An 11,600-nucleotide genomic window follows, 5' to 3' on the forward strand; every position below is an offset into this window, starting at 1 on the left:
CGGATTTATCGCAAGGATTCGTCGTTACGTGTGTAGGCTTAAATCCCGCAAATCGAGTTATCGAATTTAGGACGCCGTGTCAAATTTTCTGGAATTTCCTTGGCCTTCTCACCTTATATTGCGATATTTACGATTAAAGGTAAAAGATTAATGGAGGGTACAATTAATAAATTTCTATTCGATCCAGGGTGTTTCCGCGGGAGGTCCAGTCGTCCTCGTGGACGCCGGAAAAGGCGAACCTCGGATAACCCGGAGGGAAGACGGGACGAAAACATCGATTGCCAGGGGCTTGTAACACCGCGGTACGAACAGAGGGATCAGGGCCGAGCGATAAACCAAGCGGCTTGGAAAATGCCGGATCAATGGCGCGATGTTTCAGCAAAAACTGTCTCGAATCGGAGCCCGGGCTCATGGCGGCCCTCACCCCGTCTTCCGCGCCCCGGCTAAAACCGTATCCTTCGCGTTTATATGGCGCGTTATACGCCCCTCCCGAGAATCCGCCGGATTTATGGCCAAAGTAATTCGAATTAAACTAACGTCTGCCTTATGATGCCGCAGGAAAAGTGCCAGAGGGTGGAAACCGTAACGACGGTCCGCGATTTGCGAAAATTGAGCTCACCCTCCTCCAACAAAGCCCTCTAATTTCCTCTCCCAAACTCCGTGAAGAATTATTCGCGTCCAACTTACCTCCCAATCCGCTCTGGATTAAATCTCACCCAGGAAATGACGTTTCGTTAACGTGCAGTCACTTTTATCGGCGATCAACCCTCCCTGACAACCCCCTACCGGAGACATGCAAGGAAATCGGAGAATCAAAGGGATTCTGGAACTTCCAAACCCGAAAGTGCCATCTGGTGGGGATCGCGCAAAGGATCCACTTCCACTTTATCAAAAATACCCTGGGAAGCACGGAAATTAATTGGTGATCGGTAATGCAAGCATCTACCGTTTCAGCTTTACCAACGTCTGGGATTACTCATCGGCAAATGTCTTCTATACCGACCGCGATCGAAACCGTCAATAAAGTAGACTGTAGGGGGCATAGAAAAGTTCCACTTTCTCGTTCGACGTTACCGACCATGCGCGCGCTGCTTTACCAACCACACGTCGGCCCTCGTTGACGGTGGTAGCTTACCTACGCTTAACGACCCTGCTCGCTTTTGATGGTAAGGGAAAAACACTCGGGACGCCCTCTTTGACTTTACCCTTCACATACCTTAGTTATTTTATTCACAAATGTTATTACATACAGGCAAATACAGGCAAAACTACAACGTGGGTGCTCGAGAGTTGAGTTATACTTTATATACAATTTTTATAAGCCACGGAAATTAATGATATAGACGGAGCCAAGGGGGAACACGTAGGAACAATGAAAGACAGCCACGTTGGTGTGCCAAATCTTAGCTTTTAAACTGGAAAATTAGCACACCAATATGGCCGTCCTATCCCTCCTTTCCGCCGCCCCGGCTTCCCCCCTAGTCTAAGATGAGACTGGGCTCCGTCCATACATTCCTGGGTCCATGGTATGAATCCATAAAAGTGACGCAACCTGTGGAGGACGCTCGCAACGGGACGAAAATTATCGAGCGATAAGCGCAATCTTCCGCGATAACTCTCGCTCGCCCCTGCAGTCCGCCGCTGCGATACCACGTATGCAGTCACGGGAACGAGGTAAGCCAACCTATTCCGCTTTCGGCATCCCTTCCGCACCGAAATCCCGAGCTGCCAACCCGAATTTCCGAATTTAAGGTGCGTACGTTGATAACTCTCGAGCCGCATCTCCCTATCTCTTATAACCACGCATTTCGCGATGTGCATTTAAGACTCGGAATAAGTTTGAAAAAATTAAAAGAAGAATTCCCGGACTTTTAAAAACTAAAGAATTGCGTGGGTTCGATCACGCTCGTATCTGATGTCTAACGCTAGGCGTTCTTTCACAATTTAAATGTAATAGATAAAAATCGTTTTTCAACGGTGAGACGAGGTACGGATACGTATGTGAGATTTCAAGAATGATGGACGAGATAAGAAGAAATAGCTAAATTAACTGAGAAATGCGTCATGGAGTGATATTATCGCCGCACACCTGCATCACGAAAACCGCCCGTTGTTAAGTACAAACCGGAATCGCTAAATTATGACTCGAGCAATTGCCGATGCTGGGCTGCTGGCAATCAAGTGGACAGGAGACTGCACTCAGCTGACCCCTCGGGTTCGCGCGGGGCCCCACCTGTTCGGTGCTAACAAAACCTGAACGTAGGATTTGCGCGACGGCCAGTCAAATTGCTCGCGAAGATACCGCGAGGTACCGCTGATAAGGTATGCACCGAGGTGCATCGATTTCCCTCGAATTCCGGAACGAATACCGACCACCGGTAACAGCCCCACCGATGGTCACCAGTTACCGAAAGGTGATACCCCACGGCTTCGCTTGTCACGTCGCGAACTAAAATACCTGCGATATAACCACGGTAAAGACTTCGCTGCCTGGTGTGCGGACGATAAGGCCGAGACTGGCCCAGAAACTCGCCAAGATGATACGCAACATCGCTGAATAAATCAGTTTTACGAAAGGCTTCGAGATCGTAATTGTTCTCATTTAATAGAGTCCAGATTCTCCGCTATCGAGGCTTTCCAAAATGATCCTACCATTTAGTCCCGTCCCAAATTCGATCGGCACCGAGAAAGTCGAACCGGTTCCCGGGATTCACGCCGGCTCGCATTCCAAGGCGCATCGAACGTCAAATGAAAGTGATTACAGTGATTAAGGCAGTCTAAGCGTTCGCGTGCGTCCTTCTGCTTCCAGCGATGTCGAAAAAGGAGAACGGAAGCGGCGATGACTGCCAGGTGCCGATTCTGTGTGCAAACGCATCTCTCCGGTCCAGACTGAACCCCTTGGTTGATCGCTTCAGGTCGAAGTTCGACAAGGAGCCGACCTTCTTCGTCAGGGTGCCAGGCAGGTGAGTTGCACGGAGTGCATGGAATATTCGGAAGACCGGGCCAAAACCGATGCCGCTTCGCGGTCGCGTCTTCGAGGCCAAGAGAGAGCACACAGCACCGGTCTCCCTGGAGGGAGACAAACGAGCAGACGTTCCAGCATCCGATCGCGGCGTTCGCGATTTTTAATCCGTGATTCACGGCAAGACCGAAGTGATGTCTCTAGACCACAATGGAGTCTATTTATTCCAGGGTCAACCTCATAGGGGAGCACGTCGACTACTGCGGCTACTCGGTGTGCCCGATGGCCATCGAGCAGGACATCCTCCTGGCGGTGGCCTCCTCGGACGACGACCAACTGCGGCTGACCAACCTGGACCCCCGATACGAGGACTTCCACTGCGATCTGGAGAACCTAGGGTAGGAACTCGAAATCCCCGATAAGAACCAATTGAAACCGCGAGTTAAGCCCTCGGTCGATCGAGCCCGGCCTTAATCAAACCTCCACCAAAGGCCGCATCTCGAGCCCTTTGCCGAGTTCCCCGAAGTGTGACAATTGGTCAAGTAACTCCCAAAGGGTAATCCAGGATCCCTCGAGGTCGGCATCTCCAGCCCTGCGTTCCGATGCGTCCCTCTAAGTGAGGAATTCCGCCGTATTCCAAACAATTCCGGGCGCACTGCGGAATTGCTGGAGTCCCGGTGGAGAGTCCGACCCCGACTTTCACCCCCGATATATACCCCAGGAATTCCATGAGGCGCTTCTGCTTTCAGAGCCTGCATCGAGAACAAGAGCACGGGCCCAGGGTGGCACAAATACTTCCTCTGCGGTGTCAGGGGGGCCGTCGAGGCCGCCCTGGGGGTGGATGCCCCCCCGGGGGGCATGTTGGCCGCGGTCTGGGGGAACATCCCCCCAAAGTCCGGACTTTCGAGCTCCTCGGCTTTGGTTTCCGCGGCCGCCCTGGCGACCATCCATGCCGGCCAGGTGAGAAAATCTGCTCTAAACACCGCACACGGTTGTAAAACCTTCGCCAAATTCTATGAAAGGAACCGCGGGTTCACCGCGTCAATCATTATTTTCATCGATTACCTGTGTTACACATTTTTTTTTTTTTTTTCATCGACACTAAATATCTTAATTTATTCCCGCAGCGCAGAAATCGCGTCGCTTCAAAAATAGCGTTCGATATTTTTTCCACCGATACCGAACCTTGATTTGCGTTACTAATTTTTTCTTTTTTTCGCCGATACTAAATATTATTTAATTTATTCCCTCAGCGACGACTACCGAAGGAGGAGATCGCGACTCTGTGCGCCGAGGCCGAAAGGTATATCGGCACCCAGGGTGGCGGAATGGACCAGGCGATCGCGTTCCTTGGCAAAGCCGGTAAGATCCTGGCACCTGGAGCGAGTGGAAAGGAGCTCGCCCGATAATTAGCCAATCGCGCCGATGAAAGTCCCGACGAGTGGAAGTGGTTTTTAAGGGCAGGAACGAGAAGCCGTCACACGACTCAACGCGACAAAAGTTCTAATTGCCCCGTGCCGGACTCTTTCTCGGTCGCCCTCCACCCCCTCGTTACGGAGGCCATCCCGCCAGAGACTCGCGAAATAGACCGTTAATTGCCATCGGCCTTTCAGCGAAATCACTCCGAAGTCGACCCGACCCCCGCGAACTGCGGGATAATTTCACCGGTATTTCGTCAAAGCGGCTCCAAAGCCGACGAACTTGCGGGGGGCCCCTGAATTTATGGCGCTCTTCGACTTCCCAATGATTTCTCGATCTCCCCTCGCATTCGCCCCCAGGCACGGCCAAACTGATAGACTTCAACCCTCTGCACGCCACCGACGTCACTTTGCCCGAAGATGCGGTCTTCGTGATCGCCCACAGCCTCACCTATCACAACAAGGCCTCCACCAAGGACTATAACCTCCGCGTCGCCGAGTGTAGGATGGCCGCCCAGGTAAACTAACTCATATCGTTTCATTTATAATATACTGTACATCATAATTTCACAAATGTCCAGGGACCGCACGAGATGACGATCACCCGCTTTCCCATTCATTAAATTCGTAGATTCTTACATCGATTAGATCAGGTACTGGGTTATTCATGCATGTCTAGGGATTTTACCAAGCGTCCCAAAATGCGTGCATATAACTTTGTAAAAACTGTAGACAGAGCTTGGGGCAACCTACCGCCTCGTGGACCTCTGAATATCGCGAATTTACAAGGTGACCCAGATGACGCGGTCGCTTCGCGTTAATTACTACCTCGGTACTGGGACATCCTAAAATTGCGATAAACAGGCCTCATCAAGGGGCGGCTCTCCCGGGCGCGGCTAATCTAATGAAACGCCGCGGCGGGCAGGTGGCGGCGCCAACTTTATTGCGTTTCAACTAATTATTCGCGACAACCGGCGAAAGGTCCTCCGCCGGCCCCTTCGGTGTCCGGCGCGAGCTCTTGGGAAATTAGCGGAATCGAATCAAAAGCACCCACTGCTGGTCGATAAGGGGAAACAGGCCACGGGGAAGGGGCCGATGGCCAGGGCCTTTTTCTCCCCTCCTGTCATGGGGAGGGAGTGTTGCCAAAACCCGCAAATTCAGGGAAATCATCGCGACAGGGTCGCCTCGAAATTTGCCGGTCGATACGTACGATTACGCCAATTCGTGGAGGCCCGATTGAAAGGAAATAAATTCAATCGCAGGGGCGGCAGCGAAGGGAAGGAGGAAAGAGGGACGAAAAAGAACCTCGCGCAAACACACAATCCGTGCTTTTCTGTCCAGCGAGCCCCCGTGATTCGCCTTTCCAATGCCTGCTTATTTCATTTCCCTATAATCCTCCCCGCGTCGCTTTTCCCGGCGTCTCCCTCCCAGGCGCGCAAGTGGCGGCCGCGTTTCTCGCCCCTTTGAGAAAAACCGCAATTTTCTGCACCGACGGCCCGAGATGGGAGAAACTCCTCCTGACCAAAGTTCTCGCTTGCACCGCGACGAATCACTTTCGTGGGAGACATTTTTCCCTATCTCGCACCGATGAGCGAGAAAACCGCGGTTTTTCCGGGGAAGGGGTTCGTCTCTATTATGGAGACCTCGTGGCAGAGATGGAGGTTCAATATTTCGGCCCTTCACAGATCATCGCGAAGAGCAGGAACCAGGATTGGAAAGCGGTCCAGAAGCTAATCGACGTCCAAAAGTTACTTGACAAGACCCTCGAGGAGATGGCCGCCATCGCGATGGAAGATTTGCCAGAGACCCCTTACACCCTGTCGGAGGTAATACCGGGGTAACCTGAATTTCACACTTTCTCCGTCGCCCTGCCGAGCGGAAGGTCGTTAAACGACGTTACTCGCCTATTTCCTGCCGGGAGCATCCATCGACGTGCAAAAATATTCCGGACCCCCTGCAACCCGACGATCCTTCCGATGTGGAACTCCTCCTTCGACCTTTCTCGTTAAATCCCGTCGTAGAAATAATTAGACAACCGTTTCTCCTCGTGTTCGTTCATTTCAGTGCGCTCTGATGAAAATACGTAACGGAAGGGAAATAACCTCGAAAAATCGCGTGCCCCCAAACGCATCGTGTGTTACGAAATGAAATCCTCGATACTTTCCGTTCCACCGAATCGAGTTACCCAGGCTAATCCGCGCAGCACGCGGTACCGTAGTTTTTCACTTGTGAATCATTAACCGAGTGCTCTTGGCTCGGAAAATGCTCGACAAACTCGCGTTACTCTGGAATGAAAAATGCCCGAAATGATCGAGACTCTGTCTGTCATGGAAAAGATAAAAAATAACGATAGAAACAGGAACGTAAAATGTAAAAGGAAAATCCTGGCGTGTGTCGGAAAGGGCTCTCGATTAAACCGATCGACTCGATTTCCGGATAATTTACTTTTCCGCGAGCCATCGGTTCGATTTCCCGAGGTGGGGTGGGGGGAGTTCGTTCAATTTCGCGGATTTCGCGATAATTTCGCGTTAATTCACCGCGGGGCCGCGCGGGACCGCGCGTGGCCAGCTTTTCCGTAAATATCTCTCTCTCCCTCTGACAGTCATCGAGAGCGAGGCTCGTTTTCGCGAAAATTCGCGAAAATTCTCGATGGCTCCATCGAATTGAAAATTGCAGTCCCATTCTCCCACGTTTCCTCGACGAAGTAGACGCGTCATAAAAAATAACGAAGCCCATCGCGGCGTGCCAAAACTCCTCGCGAATTCTTCCTCCTTGCAGATATGCGACATCCTCGGGACGTCGCAGGAGCAACTTCAAAGGGTCTCGCACCTATCCCCCTTCGAGGACTCTCAGACCTTCAAGCTTCGCCAGCGTGCAATTCACGTTTTCCAAGGTAATCCCGAAAGTCGACAGCCAGATTTAATTGCAATTCTCTCCCCGCCGAGGAGTTATTAAATGACCCCCCATTAACCCTTAGAGCGAGGAGCCAATTTGAAAAAATCTTTGAATCTTTCCTTTGAGATCCGATGTTACTTCGGATGGTTTTAATGCGACCTGGGATGAAATTATTTTCCAGTTTGTTACGAAGAAGGGAAGATGGATTTGGTCTCTCGCTCCCTACCGTAAACGTTAATGTTATTTCGCGGTAACTCCGATAAATAACTCCATTTTCGCGAGCTCGGGCGATAATTCACTCAGGGACGCCGAAAGAAGCGCCGAACGACTCCCAACAGATCCGAACACTGGCTCCGAGTTTACGGTGCACTTGCAAGGGTCCTCGTCTGCTGCATCGGGAAATCTCTGCCCGAGCTAGTGCGAAACTTTAAATAAGGTCGTCTATCCTACTTAATTAATTCCCAGCCTCGGCGTTCCTCGCAACTTCTTCTCCCTTCGGTCTTTGCAAGTTCTCCGCAAGTTCCCGGGACTAATCGGTCGAGATATCCGATCCTCGGGGCCTGATTTCCCTCCGAGACTCGATCCGCCTTCCGTATCGAATCGCAAATGGAGATGCAGGAAGGATACATAAATATCGTGAAACCTTCCAACCCCATGACTTATGAGAAAATCTCCATTTTCCAGGGTAAATCCCGAAATTCTGCAGCTTCGCCAATTCCCTTATTCAAATTTTTTAAATTTCACAATTCATATATCAGAAGTTCTGCTCTAAAAGGGAAAAAATATAAAATTCAAAATTAGTTTACACATTTTCAGACGAATACTAAATATCGTATCGTCTGAAATAAATATTAACGCCCCTGTGAATACTTGAACTGAAATTCAAAAACATTTTCAAAAGCGTATCCTTGTATATAGGTCCTACTTGCATTCAGTCTCGATATTTAGCATGCTCTCGGTCGCTGGAAAATTATACCGGACAACAATTTTTTGCCTGGACGACTCGCAGCATCCGTCTTACATCTTGCGTCCGTGAAATCGTTTCGCAAGTGGAATACAAGTATTACCGACAAGACAGGGAAGATCGGCTTTCCCGGGAAAGGCGACTCGAGGACCCCGGAAACCGGGGCCGTAATGTCAGCAAAAAGGAAATCGTTTTTCCAGGCGGAGGGCAGATACCCCGGGAGAGAGAGAGAGAGAGAGAGAGAGAGAGAGCGCACGCGAAAAGAGGAAGAAAGAAGAAAAACCGACGAAAGAGAAACAAAAATGGAGAAGCAAAAGCCGGGAGGGAGGAGTAAGCATTCCCGGAATACAGCGCAAAACGCGGCCACTTTTAACAATGCAAATGTCCTCCGAGGGGAAATACGGGGGGGGGCGCACGTTTGTCTTTGAGTTATCGGACGCAGTTTCGGCTGCGATAAAAGGTAATGGGGAGGTAGAACGCCACAAGGTCGTTTTCGGTGCTCCGAAACGCTGCGGAGAAATTGGCGGGAAAGGACTCTCCTCCCGGGAGGATGGAGTCGAAAGGACTTTTCCGGCCAGGAAATTCCCCTCCAAGAGGAGAGAGAAGGCCTCTTCGGCAGGTCCCGCTGTCCCTTATCAATCAAGGCCGTGCATTCTTTTTGCCGAGCGATAAATTTGAACGACAGCCGCCTCCATCGATTGCCGAACCCCTCTCGACCCCGAAACGCACCAGGAGAGTTGCTGCCATGGAGGCAGAATTATTGGACGGAGAGAGAGAGAGAACGTGTGCCTCTGGAGTATCTGAAATCGGCTCGTTAAATACGTCCCCCTAGCGAAAACGACTCCGTCGAGAGATATCGCGGTTGAATAAAGTCCAGGAAAAGCGAGGAATTTTCCTCGCAGAAAGTGAATCAACAGTTCGCGAAGACACCTCGCCCTCGCTCCTGAGAGACCGAGTCGACTGCATTTACCGCGCTCTAAATTAAAAAAGAAAAAGGAAGAACAAGAAACGACCTAAAGATTGACTAATAAATCGTAGTCCCCTCCTCGTCTATTATACGTATATATTTTTCTAATTTTGTCTACGGCGAGAGATGTTTATTTTATGATTTCTTTTCGGCGGCCATAAGTCCCTTTTTTCCCATTTTTCCAGAAGCCAACCGGGTCCAGGCGTTCCGAAGAGTGAACGAGGACGCGACGATGAACGAGCAGGACAAGCTGTGCCAATTGGGCAGCCTCATGTCGAAGAGTCATGCCAGCCTGCACCAGCTTTACGAGTGCAGCAACCCCAGCGTCGATGCACTCGTCGAGGCGGCGCTGCAATGCGGAGCACTCGGCGCGAGATTGACGGGGGCAGGGTGAGGACCTCCCCTATATTTCCATAATCAATTAATTTTTCCACGATCCGTGTCAGAAGAGATGAAACTGGAACGATGATCAATTTCAGGTGGGGAGGCTGCGTCGTGGCCATTGTGCGGAAGAGCGAGGTCGCCGAGTTCCTGGAGGCCATGCAAGAAAATTTCTACAAATCTCGAGATACAAGCCTCGACAAAAAGCACCTCTTGTTCCCAACCGAGCCCAACCAAGGTGCAGCGATATACATAAACTAGTTCCTAATAATCAGACGTAACTACTTTCTTGGTCAATTCTCGCGTGTCGCTCGAATAATCGTCTCCGTCGTGATACAATGCCCCTCGAGGATGCAGACAGGAGTCATGTACACCGGCGGTCATGACTGGCGGACATGACTCGTGAAAAACGAGCTCGAGAACTTATGTACTTGCGGTACTTGATGTATAATAAACTGTAAAGTAATTAATGTAATAAAACAACTTATTAAACGATAACAACGAGTGTGTCTAGCAAACCCTCTAATCGCCTATTCCTGATCCTTGAAAATCACTCGTAGATCTAAGGCACGGAACTCGGTGGCACCTCCTCGGTTGTCCTATGATCCTGTTAGAAATCGCCAGAGGTGGAACAGATCATAGCCATGACCGCCAGTGTACCCCGTACAGTAAACGCAAAGAGTATGAGACGCCTTTTGGTCACCCCTTTCCATACATCTTATTAGCGGTCTCCCCACCCTCTTTATTGATTTTATTTCGATAGCATGCTTAGCCGGCCCTAAAAAATTGAGGTGGTCGATTTATTCTCCGTGAATCTCACGGCTGAAAGGGGTCCTTGTTCATGGTTAGGACAAAGCCCCGACCCCGGAAGACCCGACCTTCCCGAATCCGGGAGACGATCTCGAGGGTGGCAGGGAAAGAGGTCGACCTTTTTCCCGAGTTCAATCCAGAAAACGAGGACCATGGAGGGGAAGGATTTTCCTGGGACCTTCAAATTGAGGAGACTCGGTTTTCTTCTAAATTCGGGCCGGATTCTCCGCGTGTCGACGTCGCGGAATCGACGATTCCTTATCTTCTGTCTCCGAGTTGAAGCCCTTTCACTGATACCGAAGAGCGGTTATTGGTTTTTCACTCTATCCCCGGACCGATAAAGCGTGCTCCTTGATCCGCTCAACGCTCCCCTAAGCTCGCCTTTACGACGTTTATGTTAATCCAATAATATAAACCCGTGTCGCGAGTAAGTATGATAAAGCATCCCCCCTTTAAAACCCAAACCGAATGCCCGGTCTTAAATTTATCCAGGTCCGACGAGCCCGATAAAGCGAGCGCCGTAAAAAGGCGGCCGAGGTTTAATGCAATTACGCCACGGTGCAAACACCTCGCGACGGCGTAAATAAGAAGCGGCGTCTGGAAAATCTGGAAAGGAGGCACTTCCTCCCGGGAAAAAAGAAACAAGCGAGAAAATCGTGGAGCGCCCCAATTTTCTTGGATAAAAAAAGATATTCTCATGGATTATTAAATATTTTTCGTCGTTCTATCCCGAGTTTCCTCTACATGGCGCTGCGCGTTGCTTCGGGCATGATTATTTCGTTAAAGAGGGCCATTTCGTTTGCCCGGAATTGGCCCTTGAGCTTTCACAATGCCGAGAACGATAAACTTCGGCCGCCATTGTGCCGGCAGGTCGATCGCCAAACTCCGTATCGGTAACTGTATCAATGCCTCCGGGCACTCGCTATCTATCCGCTGCGTTTCCGGCTGCGTTTCCGGCTGCGGTTATCGATACGACCTATGCAGGGAAAGCGACCACCTCGACCGCAAAACCTGCCAAAGCTCACCCTCGGAGATGGAGTCGGCTCAAATCGGAGCACCTGCTTGTCGGCACGAATCGACCCCCAACCACCTGTGACTGCCCCACGAGTACAGGGGCATTTACCCCCCGATGCTTAAAGAGAAAACCAAAATCCACCCGTTACGCGGGTACGATTAAACGAGGGAGTCGAAATCTGTCCTTCG

General features: G+C 50.6%; 1 protein-coding gene across 3 annotated transcripts; it reads left to right on the plus strand.

Moving 5' to 3' along the window:
• Window positions 1-1,527: 1,527 nt before the first annotated feature.
• Window positions 1,528-10,655, plus strand: LOC105699264 (N-acetylgalactosamine kinase). Of its 3 annotated transcripts, none has more exons than XM_012424131.2 (10): window positions 1,528-1,674; window positions 2,810-2,963; window positions 3,193-3,360; window positions 3,712-3,922; window positions 4,216-4,324; window positions 4,741-4,898; window positions 6,066-6,206; window positions 7,159-7,273; window positions 9,395-9,596; window positions 9,686-10,655. In XM_012424131.2, exons 1-10 carry the CDS (start codon window positions 1,656-1,658, stop codon window positions 9,846-9,848), a joined length of 1,440 nt encoding a protein of 479 aa, XP_012279554.1. In that variant the 5' UTR covers window positions 1,528-1,655; the 3' UTR covers window positions 9,849-10,655. The 3 variants fall into 3 exon arrangements, with proteins under 3 accessions (XP_012279554.1, XP_012279553.1, XP_012279555.1); XM_012424130.2 differs by having other exon boundaries at window positions 9,392-9,596; window positions 9,686-10,654; XM_012424132.2 differs by having other exon boundaries at window positions 1,671-1,752; window positions 9,392-9,596; window positions 9,686-10,654.
• The last annotated feature ends 945 nt before the right edge of the window (window positions 10,656-11,600 follow it).

This window comes from Orussus abietinus, unplaced genomic scaffold, assembly GCF_000612105.2.
Source record: "Orussus abietinus isolate OABI.00-Male unplaced genomic scaffold, Oabi_2.0 scaffold3, whole genome shotgun sequence".
NCBI lineage: Eukaryota > Metazoa > Arthropoda > Insecta > Hymenoptera > Orussidae > Orussus > Orussus abietinus.